The 18,314-nt window shown below is 37.8% G+C and overlaps 1 protein-coding gene across 6 annotated transcripts in view; it reads right to left on the bottom strand.

Annotated features, from left to right (window-relative positions):
• Positions 1–4,587: 4,587 nt before the first annotated feature.
• Positions 4,588–18,314, bottom strand: part of TMCC2 (transmembrane and coiled-coil domain family 2) — an 82,160-nt gene continuing 68,433 nt past the window's right edge. For all 6 annotated transcript variants that reach the window (XM_026715555.2, XM_026715557.2, XM_026715556.2 and 3 more), the window contains 3 exons: positions 15,440–16,374; positions 10,964–11,099; positions 4,588–8,476 (listed from right to left, as the gene is read on the bottom strand). In XM_026715555.2, coding sequence (XP_026571340.1) covers positions 8,165–8,476; positions 10,964–11,099; positions 15,440–16,374 — 1,383 coding nt within the window. In that variant the 3' untranslated portion in view covers positions 4,588–8,164. The remainder of the gene's footprint in view (positions 8,477–10,963; positions 11,100–15,439; positions 16,375–18,314) is intronic.

An 18,314-nucleotide genomic window follows, 5' to 3' on the forward strand; every position in this document is an offset into this window, starting at 1 on the left:
GTTTTATTGTTTTATGTAACTTTGGACCACTGATTCTTTTTTATATTTGCTCATCAAATAAGATCAGGAAAAGTGGACTCTCTCTGAGACTGTTCTGGGAAAAGGACCATGGAGGTTAGCTCTTTGGAATTGAATTCCTCCTCAGATCCAGATGATCCCAATTCTACTGGGATGTAACACGGGCATTAACATCTGGATGACCAAGATACTATAGAAGATATTCCCTATTTACAAGCACTTCTAATACCAAAAGATCGAGTTAGATCAGCAGTCCACTCATAAAGTCAGAAGGCTTACAGGAACTGATGAAACATCCATAGAAATATTGCAAGTAATGGAAGAAGAATCAGTAAACATTCTAACTGAGCTACATAAGCCAATCTGGAGAACAACACAGTGGCCAATTGAATGGAAGAGGTCAATCTACATTCCAATACTGTACTCAAAAAGGAGATTTAACAGTGTGCAAACTATTATACAGTGTATAATAATTGTACATGCTAGCAAAATAATGCTTATCCAATATGGATTAGAGCCCTGCATGGAAAAAGAGATACCAGATGTTCAGGCTGGCTTTAGAAAGGCAAAGAAACACAAGACATTGCTTCTAGAGCATGCTGGATAATCCTGAAAGCTAAAGAATACCAAAAAGAAATCACTATAGGTTTTATTGATTATAGAAAGGTGTTTGATTGTGTTCACCTAAAGATGTGGTAGGTGCTTACAAATATGAGAATTCCAGAACATCTCACTGTCCTTTCTAAGAAATACTCACAGATCAGTAAACCATACTATAGGCAGAACAAGGCAAAACAGTCTGGCTCTATGTTGGCAAGGAAAGCAATAAGACTGTATATTGTTCTCTTATTTATTCAATCTATATCCTGAATATATATTAAGAGAAGTTAGACTAGAAATAGGTAAGCATGGTTTTAAAATCAGAGGAGAAAACATCAATAACTTATATTATTCTGATGACACTACTCTGATGGTTCAAAATTTATTTATTTGTGAACATTTTAATGGCTGCCCAACTCACTCTCAGTTACACCAGGCAGCTTACAATGCAAAGGATCTGCAAGCATTAGTAATAAAAGTCAAGGAGTATAGTGAAAACGTTGAGAATAAATTTATATCTGAAGAAGACTAAACTAATGACAACATACAACAAGCAACGTTAGAACTGAGAATTAAGATATTGAAGTGATAAATTCTGCATTTTAGGACCAACCTTCAACAGTAAAGGAACAAGTAGTCAGAAAAACACCACAGTCTAAGGTTTGGTAACACAGCCATGAAAGCTTTGGAAAAGTTGATATGGTGTGTCTATACCTACAAAGATCAGAACAGTGAAAGCCATGGTATTTCCAGTGACATTCTATGGAAGAGAAAGTTGGGTCTTTGAAAAAGCAGGATAGAAAGAGCAGTGACACTTTTGAACTTGGGTGTTGAAGAACAATCCTGAAAATACTGTGGACAGCTAAGAAATCAAATAAATGGGGCATTCCCTAAATCAACCCAGAGTTTTCACTACAGGCACAAATGACCAGCTCAAATTGTCCTACTTCAAACACATATGAAGGTTTAGCTTCCTAGACAAGGTTTTGATGCTGGGATAGGTGGAGGAAAAAAGAAGTGATGACAAGCAGCAGACTAGATGGACCTGGTTGCAGTGGTGATGTGCACAAACTGTTGAAAGACCTAAAAGAACAATTTGGAGACAGATCAACAAAGCAAGGATCAATCAATGTGATTGCTAAGTGTAAACAATGACCTGTTGATTGATCAATCAGTCAACCAAAACCTGACTTCAACAGGTTTTTTGGGGGAATATACAAGATAATGGCATTGCTTCTTTTTACAGTAAAGCACTTGTTTGACAGGATTTTAATATTCTTTGGTGCACAATTGAAAGTAACTTTGTAATGATTTGTTGGTATCTTCTAATCTTATTTATGGATATTAGATATAAAAGCTATTTAGAGTGACTATTGACTGAAGAAGCTGCCTAGCAATAAATAAATAAATACATACACAAATGCTTTGAAGACTGCACATTTGTCTTTATTATTCAGGTTTGTGATTGTCCTTGCGATATGTGTACTCCAAGTTGTCCTTGAAAGTGGATTAGATGTGAAAGCTTAAGAAGAACAGTAAATCCTTCTGCCTGATGACAATGTCCAGATAATCTTGGCTTAATCCGACTTTCTCCCATTTTGGAGCCAGGACAAAACTTCAGGTACTGATTTTGATGTATAAAACTATTCTTTTGCAGCCAATTCACATGGAGAATTCCAAGAAAAATACAAGGCCACAACCTGGCTCAATGTTTTAGCTGTTTGCTATTGCCTTAATAGGTTAAACCTTGATATATCTAGCTATCAGTGATAGGAACTAATGGTAGTATTGATGGCAATTGAGATATTTTTAGTCTGTGCAGTCACTTTTCCTTTTGTATTTTACTGATTCTTATCCTTTGCTCGAATATATATTTGCCATCCAAAAGATAGCATGTGCTACAAATCCAAATTCCTTCATGCAATTCCAGTCAATACCCATGTGAGGAAAGAGGGTTTCTCCCCCAAGGAATACAACTGCTGAGAATCCCTTTAATGAAGACTTATGTGTGGTAGCAATAATTGTAACTCACTCTATTGTTCTTTTAATTCTAGGTGGGAGATTGGCACTGCCCTTGTGTGCCTGCCTGCCTTTTAAGCTGGAACCAAGGATCTGCAAAATATATGAGCCTAAATTCTAGTTTGTTCTATGATGGTCCATTATACTGAACACATTATCTCTCATTGATTGTAAGATGCACTTCCTATACTTTCTGCTGCAAGTTACCTTTGAGCCTTCTGTCTTTGTACATTGACTGAAAATGTTGGATCGATCCCTGGGAAACAAAGGGAATGTTTATTGTCCATTCTGAAGTCTCCTACAAAGATAGTGGTATTAAGTACTTTCAATAGCAAAGCTCTAATTCTCTTTGAATCATTAATGTGCAAATTGTTTTGCTCTTTGGGTTTGAATTTCACTCTGATAGTGTGTCTCAGCTAGCTTCAAATGCAGTGAGTGATCTCCAGCCTTAGATTAGCAGGTCCTATCACTTTCTAGGGTTTTATAAATAGACAGAATGCTTCTGGTAGCAGATTGCTCGCACTAAATCCAGCATTTGAGACTTCTTGCAGGAGGCTGACCTTCTTCCTATGCCATCGTATTTAACCTAATACTGAGTAAATAATCATTTGTAGGTAGGAATGATAAAAAAGGATTTGATGCCTACATACCAGAATTCTATACATAAAAATCTTAACGTATATGTGGAAGTATATGTGGAGCATATGTGGAGCAAGAAGAGAATTAATATTCAATATTATTTGGTAGAAGATGCAAAGAGAGTCTCTGACAAATATTCAGAGTCAAGTCAAAGGTGGATGAGTGCAGATTTATACTCAGAAATGAACTAAGTTGAAACAAGCCTCTCTTAAACTGGGTTGTCCCATTTTTAAAAAATATAGCCCTTCATGGAACCTTCAGCAGTAGCTCTTCTTAAATAATCGAACTGTTGAATTGGAAGTGGCACTGGAGATAATTTAACTCCCTGCCTAATAGAGGATCTGCAATACAGCTATAGTGCCCCGATCCATTGCTGTTCAACCATTGCTGAAAGACCATTGGCAAAGAAGTACCCGCCACTTCTAAGGCAGCCATTCTACAATTGAACAGCTCCTGCTACAAGGCATTCTTTCCCGATGTTTATCCAAAATCTGCTTCATTACAATTTCTATCAGTTCTTGTCCTGATAATCGCAGTCAGTCATCTTCTTTGCATTCCTTCTTCCACAGATTCGTTATTCCACATTCACTTCTCAGCAAGCAGGTCTGAGCCCCATTTTACAATACCAGTTCTATATTTTCTTTGTGAGAGAACATTTTCTTTAAGCAAATTAATCTATTGGAAATACCAACTCCTAGTTTAGTTAACTCTGCAGAAGGATGAAGTCTTGTGCAAGGACTGAAACTCTGCTCTTCTGGGACTCACTAAAAATTTGAGCCTTCTGAATATTTCTCAGCAAACATGCTTTTTCTGCAGAAAACAAAGATTGTCTGCCAGAGAAGAATCTTATCTTCTGGAGTACCAACAACTGCTCATCCAAAAAATAAGGGATATGGAGTTTCAGGCTGAAGCTAATACAGTATGCTGCTCCAACATGGTAAAATCTGGATAAATGAGGGCATTTGGGAACCAGCAAAATATCTAATAGCTGGTATGTTAAGCCCAGCTATCTTAATCCTGGAGAAAGTTAAATCTTTCCCCAAGCTGAGGATAACTTGGCATAACATACCAGCTGGGAAATTCCAAGAGCTGAAATCCACACATCTCCAGGTTTAAGAAACTCTGTTCTAGAAACTTGGCAACTTTAAGACTTGTGAACTTCAACTCCCAGAATTCCTCAGCCACAAGTCTTAAAGTTGCCAAGTTTGGATACCTCTGTTCTAAAAGGCTAACTTTTTGCCCGTACACCATTCAGTAAATTGCTGTGTATTTTTTTCCTAAGAGGCTTAATAAAGCACTTTTCTTATGCCAAAGTTTTGAATCTCATTTTATTTGAAAAAAAAAGTAAATGAAAAAGCACAGTAAATTAATCCAAACCTGCAGGGCTTGCCTGGGGCTCCTAGTGAAAAAGAAATATAATATTATAGTATGGGGCGAGGGGAGTGGGTGGAAAAGATTCAAGCATACATAATAAATACAGTCAAACATTTCCAGAAAAGGACTATGCCTGAGGGTGAGGTTTAGACTTTAACATAGAGCATCATGAGAATCCTCCACATATATATTTAAATATATAATGGTATAACTGACGGTGTGATAAGAATCCTAAACTAAGATGTAATATGCTTCAAAAATATTCAGAGGGAGAACAGTTTTCCTGGGAACACAGCAGTTCCTCCTATCCTCAAAGCAGCTTCCAGGAGTAAATTCATCACATTAATGGGGTGACTAAAAGAGCTGTCTCTTTTTTTCAGGCTTGTGCAGAAGCCTGCAAAAAATGGGGGGGGGGGGGGGGGTGTTTTAATGAAGAGAGAAGAAGTGTTGTGATTGCCTGAGGCCCAAAGCAGTCCTTCTGAATCATTTTCATAGCGTGCACAGATCTATCCTAAAGAGGCAGAAATTTAGGCTTTCAAGAAACTCGGTATGTGGCCAATGCCACACCTTGGGAGCGAAGTGGGGGGGAAAAAAACAGTACTGAGTCAGCTGAATCTGGGATGGTAAATGAACTGTGCAATCTAAGGCCACAAAGAATTATGGTGATTGATTGATTGCTTTTTTCCCCCCAAGCTTGGAAAGATCACCAGCTTTTCTCCCATCAATTTATACTTAAACTTATCATTTCAAACATCCCAATCAAAATATATACCTTCTAATGTGTACAATGGCATATATAGGCCAATAGATCAGGGGTCTCCAACCCTGGCAACTTTAAGAATTGTGGACTTCAAATTTCCACAAGTCTTAAAGTTGCCAAGGTTGGAGACCCCTGCAATAGATCCCTAGAGGAGGGGAGGAGAATGGAATGGGGAACAGAAATAAGAGACAAACATTTCAAATAATTACACTCTCCTATTACTGTTGAAAGCAAGGAACATTACCTAGGAACAGCACCACAAACTTCCCTTACTAAAGCCAATTTGCTTTCCAATTCACACTATCATTTACTGACAGAGTGAAGTCAGGAACAGTGCAAAATAAGAACCATAGATGAAAGATCCAATCCTGCACAGTTACTCATTCACCACTGACAGTGGTCAACATTTATTTTATTTATCTTCCAGGATAGCACTTTTCTTGCAATCAACATCTCCTTTCTATTTCACATTCAGCACTCATTCTAATGTCATTTTATATGTTACCCATTCAAATTACAGTGTAAAACCAGATCCTTCTGTAACTGATGACAATATATGAACTGCTTCCCAGATTTTTTCAAGAAAATATACAAATCAAGTAGATGTGTAAATGAAAGTTGGGTTCTTCACATCTCCAGGGCTTATTAAGGGCAGAATGATGCTTACATTTGAGAGAATTTTGTCTTTAGAAAAACATGGTACTCAGGAAAAATCAACACTTAGGTCTCTACAGGGAAAAGAATTAGCCTCAGGGCAAAATTCCATGATGCTATTCAAACATGTAGGCCCGTTTTGGTCTCAGCTGCTTTAACTAGAGCCGTTTTCCCATTTCTAAGTGCTGGCAGTGAGTAAAACATAGATGCTATGCGATGACTTATTTTGTCTAAAATTATTCCCTGTAAATATCATTTTACCAAAAAGAATCTAGGAATGTTTTGTGTAAGAAAAAAAGCAAATGTGCAGTATGGTTACAGGAAAGAAGACCAGTGAAGGGAGAATAAAATCATTGTTTTGACAGGGTGAAGTTATTCAACCTTTAGTAGTCCGAAGGAGAATGACGCCAAACAGATGCATCCTTATCGGTTGTCTTGATGCTGGAGAATGGAAGCAGCTACTACAAAAATTAAACTTTCATAATTTCCCTGTGTTGTACGTAAAATAATTCCTTCTACCTTGCTCATATGTAGATGAGCAGATTCTCACAGACGTCAGTACTACCGTTCCTTTTCTTATCTATAACAAGGGCTGTTCAAAGTTCTTTTAAGTGCAAAATAAACACCTATGGTTTTAAAACAATATCTACACATGCAACAGAATAAAGTGGTAAAAGAGAATGAGGATAGCCATGACATGAGTCTGAAGTGTCCACTCTGAACTATCTCAGGACTCTCCCATTTCATTCTGTTAGATATTTAGATTCTAGCCTTTTAACCCTAACATGCAATTAAGTCTCTCTGTTGCCCAGAAGAGCAAGTGCATCTGAGCAGAATAAGAGCCGATGCTAAAATATCATCTGGCATAAACTCCCTAGTCAAATCAATACAATTTAAGCTTTCAACTTACAATATGCCATGATCTGATAGCTTCAGCTGAAAACAAAATGGCACCAAATGAATTGCAACAATTTCTATCTTCAAATATCTATTAGAGAAATATCCCTGGACCCGATGATGCATATCAGATGCTTACTCTTTCATGAGAAAACGTCTATCAAAGAATATGATTTCTCCAAAGTCTCCAGTGACAGTTGGACAAATTATCTACTGCTCTTAATTAATGAAAACACTGTTGAATTCAAGTGGTGGCTCATTCATTTTGTGCACTGAGGGTTTATTGCTATTAGAGCATGTTAAAGCCCTCCATCAAGTGAAGGCAGGTGACTACTTACTAATGCTTGGTTTAAAAAAAAATCTCTGAAATCAATAAATTAACACATGCACACTTACACGCACACACACGCACACACACACACACACTTGTAAAGATTATAAGTATTTCTAAAGTCCATGGAAATATCAAAAGGGAAAACAATTGAAAACAAAGCCAACCAAAACAGTTGAGTTTGCATCAGAAGGCTCAATGCTTTCTCCTCAGATCCTGTTGTCATTAGTTCATAAACCAACCCACAAGGACAACACATCCTTGACATGAAGCAGTCCAGCTAAACATCTGGAATTTCAATTGTCCTATGGAAAGGGAAAGTAAGCTCCATGTTGTGACCTGAATTATCTTCTGTTGTATGCACAATTTAATTCTTGGATTGTTTTCATGTTCGTGAGTTATAAAAAGATAAAGTTCAGTGTTGAATCTTTGTCTTTGTCTTCATATATTACTACATTGATAAATGTTCCATCACTTTTCTCCAACATAGAAGAAAATCCATAACTACACAACTGCTCTTTAGAGAAGACCATTTTGATTGTACATGAATTACTGCCCTCGTCTTCATAATCCCTTTATCCGGTTTAAGGAATGGATAAAAAAGATTGAGCTGTTTTGGGGGTTATTTGTCTTCCCATGCTGCCTTACAAGAGCATTCCAGAGGAGAGGTGTGACACAGTAAGCCTTTCATAAGCTCCCCTGTAATTACTCTCCCTACTGCTGAGACAATGTTGGGCACAACAACAAAGGGCTCTGAAGAGGAAGCAAGTGAGAATTGCACACTCCAAATGGACATAAAAACCAACTGGAAGTTGCTTCAGTTTTACTTCCTTTCTACAAGAAATGAACTCCCTCTAGCTGCAGAAAGAAAATCAGCTAGGCAGCAGCACATGTTCCAGGAGGTAAGTGATGGAGTCCCAGTGCTTCCAGAGAAGGAAGAAAAAAAGCACGAGCAAGGTAGTGCTCAGGAGACGCATGCGAGTCTTCACCATTGGAGTGACGAAACTAGCAATGGTGGAGACAAAGACCAGCAGCACGGCCATTAAGGCCAAGATGACATTGATGAATTTTCCCAGTAGAGCACGGGCATTGGCGTTTTCCACTCCTTCTAGTTGAACCACTTGCTGTTGCTGCTGCTGCAGCTCTAGCTTGGTGACCCGAGTCAGGCAGGACTCCACAGCTTCCTGTGGGGAAAAAACAAAAAAAATAAAGAAGGAATCAAAGTTAATTGATAACTCAGCAATAACTTTTGCATGCTTATTTTACCTAGCTGTAGTAAAATGATCATTATATTCAGTTCATTGTATCTAGCTAGCTATGATGACCCAATAACAGGTAATTGTGTAAAAAGGCACTGTAACACAGACGAGTCAATACTAGGACAAATGAATCCATTGTCTAGTCTAGCATAAACCAACTTTCTATTGATACGGTGCATCTCCTTCGAGGAAAGCCAACAAATTTCACAATGTTCAGGCCCCAGGAAAGTGTATGTCAATTGAACAGTTATAATATTGTGATATCTTCTATTATGATGTTCTAATGTGACCTACAGGAACTTCTTTAGTCACATTAAGAATTTCCTCAATTGAAGATAATACTAATATGTAACCTGAACATGAGTTGCATCACCAGTGGATAGAGTGATAATATGGACAGGAAACTACCACAAGCCTCGTGCAAGTGTAAGAAAGGCATGTAATAATGAGATGGCTCAGTGAAGGGAGAGTGTTGGCTGCCCTTATGGTGAATGTTGTTGCTGTTCACTATAGTGGCACTGAAGTTACCCCTACGTGCAGGGTTCTACAACACTCATAACAGTATTGCTCAGGGACATTCAGAGCCTGTTCCATTGCCTTCCCAGAATTCCTTCTCTTCCCAATATCTCATATCAGATGGAAGCAATTGCCTCAGTCATCTGAACAATGAGAATTCTTTTTCAAATTTTTGATTAGTATACAGGAGAGGATGGGAAAAGATGAGAGCAACTTGTGGAAGATACTTGACATGGCTGTGTTCAGCATTCAGAGAGGCCTTTCTCAAACCACCGTTTGAAATGCTAAGGCAGCTGCATCCCTCAAAGACTTGTGTAGCTTTCCTGGATTCTTTGAACGTGTGCGTGCATGCATGAAAGAAAAAAACCTCCCCAGAACTACTGTTGCATCGAAGTAATAGGATGGTAATATCTCAAAGCAATGTAAAGAAGAAAATGCACTTCTTTTAAAGTATTTAAAAGCAGGTGCCCTTCCTTAAAAATTCTGATGAATCTTTTTTTTTAATGTAAGAAAAAAATAGTGGCTTTTGTCCATGAAACATGCATTATCTCCTTCAATATGTCTGTTCTTTTACTTATTTGTTTGAAGTATTTTGATCAGGCTGAGATGTTCCTTGAATTGCCACGTGGGGGCAGAACAACACATATCGGGAGTACAATTCTCAATTACATGCAACTTTATATAATTTACAAAGAAAGAAGGGAAACATTTTTTTTATATCAGATTATACACAATATTATTTATACAGAAAGAGAGCAGCAGCAAAGTGCAGTGAAGCACAATACAGAGAAAAGAGGAAAGGAATATCAACTCTATATCATTATCACTGCCCTGATGGTGTTACTTAGTTTGGTTAATGAAACATTTGCAAGAAAACAATCAAGCTCAGATAACTCCTAGTATCTTTAATTTCAATCCAACAAATATTTTTCACGTTGATACAGCTATCTGAAATCATCTCCAACCTGCTATACCAACACTTTTGCTTTAATTTCTGCCATGGGATAATGAAGACCTATTTGCTCTCTCCCTCACCCCATCTTTTTAAAATTTTCATAGCAACATTTTTTCTCTCCTAAGTTATAAAGATCATGAGAAGAGGTATGGAAAGCAGGAGGAAGAGGCCTGATACTGAGTCAGATAATGGCTCATCAATATTATCAACTCAGTATTACATTACATGAATCCTGAGGATCTCCACCCAGGACTTTTTCCCAGTTTGGAGATGCCAGGAATTCAGCTGGGATTGTCTGCTTTCCTTTGGCCTTTTCACAACCTGGCAAAAGAAGGTAATTTATTGGCGAGTAATAAAATAAAGTTAAATCCTACAAAAAAAACCCTTTGTTCTTTTAATGTGGGTTTAATTCAGTGTTTCTTGAACCTGGCATGCTGGCTGTGGAATTCTGGAAGTTTAAGGTCCACACATCTCAAAGTTTGAGAAGATTTGATGTAATTCATTTTCTCCTGAGATAAAGATTTTTTCCCCCCAGACATTTATCTTTTTCATCTCCAGACAACCACATTCAGAAAACTCCTTGAGGGTATTTGTCATAGTTTCAGTCAAAAGACTTGGTTGCAAGTGCTGCCTATAGAATAGAATAGAATAACAGAGTTGGAAGGGACCTTGGAAGTCTTCCTGCTCAGGCAGAAACCCTGTACCACTTCAGACAAATGGTTATCCAAACTCTTAAAAACTTCCAGTGCTGGAGCATTCACAACTTTTGGAGGCAAAGTTGTTCCACTGATTGTAACATGCCACCTGAGATTTGTATGGATAGAACCATAAACTTTTGAAATGGTCAGAGGACATGCGCAATTAATTCACACCGAATTATGCCTGTGTGTGTAGAACTGGTTTTTGGACCAACTGCATGAACTTCCCATGTCAGTCTGTACCTGAATATCCCTGGCCCTTTCGTAGGACTGGTAAGCCACCTTCTCTTCCATGCTGGCCAGTTCCTGCTTCAGATTGGTCATCTCATTCTGATGAAGCTCAGTCAGGTCATTGAGCTGCTCTTCCAAGCGTTCATATCTGAATAATGGGAATAAGAGAAAACATTCAACCAATGGCTAGCTTAAAGAAGGGAAAAGCTTTATGCATACCTGCATCATTTTGAGATTACCGGTAACATCTCAATTTTGCTTATTTGAAAGTAAGCCTTCCTTATTTCAGGGAGATTTGCCTTCTAATACTTATGCATAAAATCTTGCTGTAAAATACCCAGCAATTTCTCAGGGGTTGATAGAAACAAGCCTGTGAATTAATCATGGAAAACCAATGCAATGTACATGCTTTAAAATATGTATATACGTGTGTTGCATGTGTGACCCCCTCACATCCTGGGCATAAATCATTTCAATTCCTCTCCTCAAGACACAGCTATAAGTCATTGCATGCCAAAACAACTAGACACAGGGACAGTTTCTTCCCTCATGCCATCACGCTGCTGAACACCTAATTTCCACAGTACAGTCTCATGTCTAAGTATATTTACTGTTTTGTATGGTAGTGGCCCCCTCAGGCAGCCCCCTAATTTCTGACCCTGACTCTCCTTTCTTTCTCTAAAACCTGTTATATTTTCTGGTATTATTATTATCATCCCCATCTTCTCTACTTTCTCCTCTTATTGGTTTCATTATGATTATTATTATTCTGTTGCTTGCCTATATACTGACAGCTTCTGCACCAAAGACAAATTTCTTGTGTGTCTAATCACAGCTGGCCAAATAAGGTATTCCAATATGATATATAAATAAGAGGCAACTATAATAAAATTTGCATGGATTGCTCCAGAATCAATAATGAAAGGCTCTCTGGAAAGGGACAAGTCTTTAAAACCATATGACCCTTCATAAAGTAACCTCTTCTATAGGAAGGGAGCCCATTATTTGGGCTCTTTTCCAATACACTTCCTGGTGTGGTAGGGATTCCAAGCGGCATTCTCTGATTGTCTTCATTAAATAAGCAGTTCTGATCACAAAAAAATGACTTATTAGATAAGAACTCCAAGTCATTAAGGGCCTTAAAAATAATGATTGCATCTGTCATTATGCAATGAAATACATAGCTGAGGAGAGTTATTTGCTTACAGCCTCGAGTCTAGTTAATAATGTAGATTTAGTAGACTTTGACTATTCTGACATTATCAGTGTGATAGATTTTAAAATAGATAAAATATTGCTTTCAAGAGGCAAATCTCATGTAATTGCCTTTCCACTTTTTTTCAGTAATGCTTTTTCTTCTTTATTCTTTCTTGGCCCAATCCTATACCTGGCCCATCACCCTCAAAGTAGTAAATCTCAATAACTATAGGCCTCCTAATATCATATTTTCAAGTTCTTTTCCCCAAAAATATTGAAAGTGGGAAAGGGAAACTATCTGCTTGCTTGCTTCTTGATAGCTAATTATGCTATAACTCCTTCCCTCAAGGACTGCTATTATGATATGATAGTGGCACACAATTTAAAACTATACATCTCAACATTTGACCCTATGCATGCTTATTTGGAAATAAAACGTAAATTACAATCTTCATAAATTCTTCAATAAAAATCTCCTGCACATGACAAGGTGAGACAGGTGGCTGCTGTATATAAAAAAAGTGTTTTCTTAGTAATAACACCAAAGGCAAGTATCTAGTATACTGTAGTACATAAGACTGGTTTAAGTCTCTACTCATCTGTACAGTTCATTAGGTTGTTTTGAATCACTCTCTCTCAACAACATACTGCAGTCAGTGGTGTATTAACCATTAAGCAGACTAACGTGCTTAGGGCACCAGGCCCAAAGTGGGCACCACAAAGTTGAGAATATGGCTTCATTTGTACAGTATGTACAAAGGAGGGAGGCATCAGTGAGCCTTAATCCGCCACTGACTGCAGTACTGCATGGAGTTTTATTCTGAGAATAAAATTATGGGAGGCCTCATGCAGGTCCCCTAATCTCTGACCCTGACTCTCCTTTCTTTCTCTAAAACCTGTTATATCTTTTTTTTTTTAGTACTAAGTCTTTTTTATTTTCTTAAAGTTTCAGACACCTTTTAATTCGGATTATTGTTTTATGTTGTGTTTATGATATTGAGGCTGTTTTGGTACTTACATTTTATTATCCAAACTATTCTGGGAATATATAAATAGACCAAATAAATAAATAAATTAAAAGGCAGTATGAATAAATTTGCAAAAATAAATATAGTTCTAATGTCTCCTTAGGGTTTTTTCCCTATTAAATGTTAAGTCTTTCCTAGTCCTTCAAATAGGACAGATGTAAATGAATGGAAAACAAATGAAGTGGGGGAGGAAGGAATGTCTCTTCTGCAGTCTGCCTGTGGGAACAAAGAGTTTTATTTCCATCCCTGCTGTTACTGATAACTGATTTTCAGAATATTTTGGGAAATTTTCCAGTTTGTTTTTCAACAGAGCTTAAAGGGGGGGGGGGACACAGAATGTAACCGATAACAGTAACCAATGAGAACAATTATCTGGCCATTTCAGCATCCCATAAACTTTGTACAGTTCTTCATTGCATGCAGAGAACCTGTGTCCATTATTCTATCTATATATGACTATTTATATAATCTGTTGACAAAAAGCTTTATGTTCGCATTAATCTACCAATTGTAATTCACAGGTTGATCTGTCATGATGATAGTGGAGGGTCAGAATGACGAAGACTATGAAAAACCAATGCTTAACTTTCCCTCCCCAAGTTCAATTGATCCATGAAAAACAAGAACTCTGCAACTACAATACAGTCGTTTAGGTTCATTGGCTCCTTCCCACACACGAAAAGTCTGAATACATAATTCTTTCTTCACTGATGAAACTCTTAGGGCCGAGAACAAAAGCTTGCTTGATTCTGAACTTCCCATCCATGGAAGATAAAAAGCCAATATTGAGTACTGAGCCAGGAATGGCTTTCCTTTCATGTATTATAAATAGACAAAAAATGAATTAATAGGGTGTCTTTCCTCTTGAAGATAATTTATATAGGAAATTCCAAAAGATTCTTCAAAGTTACCATCGGGCAGGCAGGATGGATTTATTTAAATCATCAGGGGGAAAAATGGTCTGTGCAATCACTGATTTAATCAGTTTTCTCTTTTGCAACTAATCTATTTTCCAAGCAAATAGGAAATAATTTCTCAAAGACTTACCTTGGCCATTAACATAGAATAGTCTGCATATATAGAATGTAAATTCATCTAAATTATGCAGTACACAGCAACATTCTGCCTAGATAAAAGAAGTCAAATTCTTTTTGGTATACTATGTACCTATTTGAGTTTCTCAACCAAAAGGGGTTGGTTTTTTTTTTTTTTTTAGGTTAATAGTGCAAACATATGAATAAGAAGCAAGCCTAACTTTGCAAGATTGTCTAAATAGTGCGTTTATATTATTTCTGGTCCTGTTCCAAGACTGTCCATACTGTTAGACAGATTGAGCCTGCAACATAATAGACAATTATTTATGACTGCCTATTCTCATTTTAAGGCTAGATAGTTTCTGGGATTTTTTGCTTATGGTATATCTTAATTTAAACAAGTAGACTACTGTATCATCTGTTAGGCAATGAAAGGTTTTCTGTGATCTGCTGTAGACATTTGTGACTGAATTGTTTGTAAAACCAACTTTGTAACCTGCTTTTAATATAAATATATGAGTTACGTTGACTCATTTCCAAGCCTAGGATTCTGATGTAAGTATCCTTAATATTAGAAAAGTGCAGACTAGCAATTAAGAGAAGATTTAAACATATGTTTCTCTATAACAGGTTTGCCCAACAGGTCAAAATTCTATCTCTCATCTCAAGCCAAGTCTTGCACACAGCACTTACAGTAGAAAGTTTCTAAAAGTTGCCACGAAATTATAATTTTAATACAACAAGGGGGGAAATGAGGCAAAATATGGCTGCATTATTTGCATCTTAGTTTTAAGTTAAATGAATTTTGTTTTCTCCCTGCCCCTTTGTTCTTACTCCTCCATATTTTGGTCCAAATATATTGGCCAAGGGCAAGTTCAGTTCTTGGCCAAAAAAGCTCCTCATTTCTATTCTATAAGATAGAACATAAAACCCTAAGCTATTACTGGCTACAAGTTATAATTCCTGCTGTAAAATTTATCATAACTTCTTTCACATGTAAATTATTGCTTATTTTACTTATTTTGCTTATTATATGCATATATAATCTATGCTCTCTGTAAAGTGAGATCTGCAACTAAATTGCTGTCCCACACTCAGCAGCCAACATCTTATTATTCTCCATTGCTGTGATTCTGTCACCAGAAATGAACAAGTAAGGGCATTTTTTTAAATTAGTGAGGAATATTTGTTCCTTGGTGAGGAGCAGGAAGACATTTAGCAAACCTTACCTGTATCGTTCCTCCTGCAAGCATTGAGTCATGTATGTATAGTCCCGTTGCAGCTGAGCTTTGAGTTCTTCCATGGAGTCCTCGAGATGGGATTGAATGTCTTTAATATCTCTCAATTCTTCCACAATGGTGTCAAAGTTATAATGATGACTTTCTAAGGTGTTAGACTTAGGACTGCCCAAGCCCCCAGGACCAGCCCCAGAATTGCTACCAGCTGCTGAGCCAGAAGTGGCACTGGAGCACTCATCATCGCTTCCATATTTGGGACTGGACACGAGGGTAGCGCTGCCACTCAGAGTCCGTGAGGCCTCTTCTGGGTGCCCATCCTCCAGAGTGTCCTTTAAGTGTGCAATGTTGTCTGCACTGCCAAATTTGTTGCGTATTAAACTTGCAAATTCACGGGGCTTGGAAACAACAGCTGTGTGTGTTGCTTGAGAAAGGCCTGACAACCCACCCTTGACCCCCTCTACCACACCACCACCAAAACCACTAATACTGGAGCGAACATTGGCTCCTACATCCTTGAGTCCCTGATGCATGTCCCGGAAGACATCTTTGGGCTGACGTGTCGGCCCATTTTGTTCAATCTCCTTTAGTTTTTTGTGGTAATGCTCAAGCTTCTTATGCAGCTGGGCAATGGTCTGAGCGGACTTCTGGTTCTTCTTCTCAAAGACCTGCTTGATACGAGAGGCTTGCTGCTTATCAGCATTATTAGCAAGCTTCAGGTATTCAGCTACATTGTCATCTCGAGCCTCCTGCTCAATCTTTATTTGCTCTGTGATCTTAAGAATCTTTTGGTGCAGGTGGTCAATGGCAGCTTTCGTCCTCTGTGGGTCAGGGTTGCCATCTGGAACATCAAGACAGATGTTGCTTTCAGCATCACTGTGGCTTGTATTGGAAGGCAGGCTGAGTTGGCTCACATCCCCCTTGTCCAACTGTTATAGGAGGCAGGAAGAGAAGAAAGAACACAGAAAGACACAAGTAAAGCTTTGAGGGATATTTTTCTTTCTCTGGAACAGACATTATTAAACAGAACAGTGGAAGCAATAGTAAGGAGGTACAGAAAATAGTTACAATATTCTTCCCTAGTGGTTCCCTCCAAATGTGTTATGATTGCAACATCCAGAATTTCTTTGTTGTTTGGAAATGTTGAAAATTGTAATCTCAAACACATCTTGAGGGAACCAGGTGGGGGAAAGTTGAATTATTTAAAAAAGGAACAATATCTGTTAAAGTATATATTATCAAATCACCTAATCTTAAAAATTGCTTTTTAATCACCCAATTAAAAAATGTTCTGGATAACAAATTCTTGATATATTTTGAATTCTTAAAATTGAGATAACTGCAAGTCCTATCAGATAAGAACAATTTTAAATGCTATATTGCATTTGTTTTGTCATTTCTTGGAAGTAAGGAACATAGAATATTTCCTATTATGGTAATACAACAGAGTCAATTAGCATAGCAAATCCAAACAAGTTACTTTGTGGAAGATTCAGGTATAAAAGACATACTGTGATTTTAGTTTCAGGAAGATCATCAGCTTCCATTCTTTTAAGCTTTTACTGTTAGACAAAAAGCTATATAGCAGTTTTCCTACAAAATGCAAATGTGTCTATTGCCTCTTACCGCAAAACCTGAATGCCCTAATGATTCTCATTGGGATCAACAACTTCACTGGAAATATTAATGAAGTTTTCCCCAGGATCTTGACCTATGTTTTTTATAGACCAATGGACTCAAGGTTCTGGACTTATGGCCCTCTAAAAATTTGAATCATTTGTACTGCTCACAAGTAAGGGACATCATAAACTTGAAAATAAGGTCAAACATTGTACCAAACTATGTACAGATAAACATTGTACATTAGAGATGCCCAAAGCATGGATTTAGCCTGTTATCTGAGAGCAGTTTGATCCCTGTCCCTCTCGGTTAGTAAAAGCTTCCAGGATGGTGACTTCTGTGTGAGTTTGTGCAGTGATTAATACATTGTTGCAGGAGTGGGTGTTCCTGACATTCTTTAAGGAAGCTGTCGTCTGACCCTTCCTTAAAAACCATCAATAAAACCTTTTTAAAAATAATGAAAGTGGAAGTTGTGGGGAGCACATAAAGACCTGCAACAGCCACTCATGATGACACAAAATACTTCTAATTCATTATTAGTAGAACTGGACGTTTGTTCACAGATCCTCATTTTACTCATTTTACAAAGTTTCTTGAACCTGAGGTTCAAGGAATTTGTAACTGATACTGATACTGCTTGCACTTGATTAAAAAACTGGCCCAATGAAAATGTAACTTCAATGGGTGTATGAAACTTATCATGTAACTTGTGGCACATGAATTAAGTGAAACAGTCTTTCACTTAATTCATGTGCCACAAGTTACATGATAAGTTTCATACACCCATATGCACATAAGACTGATCTGTAACTGTTATAAATAACTGTATAACCTGCGCCCCATTGGGTTATTGTTTCAGAAATATTTCATTACCTACACAGAGAAACAGAATGACCAAGGGCAAAAACGTAGTGGGAGCAAGAGTGATTTCCTGCCAGCTTCCTCATTGAATTTCCTTGTGAAAATCTGGCAGGGAGCATCAGAAATCTTCCCTTCTCCTTCCTCTTCCTTACCAGCAGGCAGGTGAGCGGGCGCTGCTGGGTGTGGGAAGGACCAAGGGATTGCTGGGAAACTGTCACCAATCCTTGAAAATGAAGATCATGTGATCGCAGCAGCAGCCCAGAAGTGCAGCAGCAGCCAGTAACACTGAAACAGCCACAATTACCCCAAATTTCATTCCCTCGAGAGTCATGGGTCCCAGATTTTGGATGCATTCGATAAGTTAGCTCATTTGATGCACCTTGGTTCA

The sequence above is a fragment of the Pseudonaja textilis genome, chromosome 3 (assembly GCF_049901715.1).
Source record: "Pseudonaja textilis isolate UNSWEBS1 chromosome 3, rPseTex1.2, whole genome shotgun sequence".
Classification (NCBI taxonomy): domain Eukaryota; kingdom Metazoa; phylum Chordata; class Lepidosauria; order Squamata; family Elapidae; genus Pseudonaja; species Pseudonaja textilis.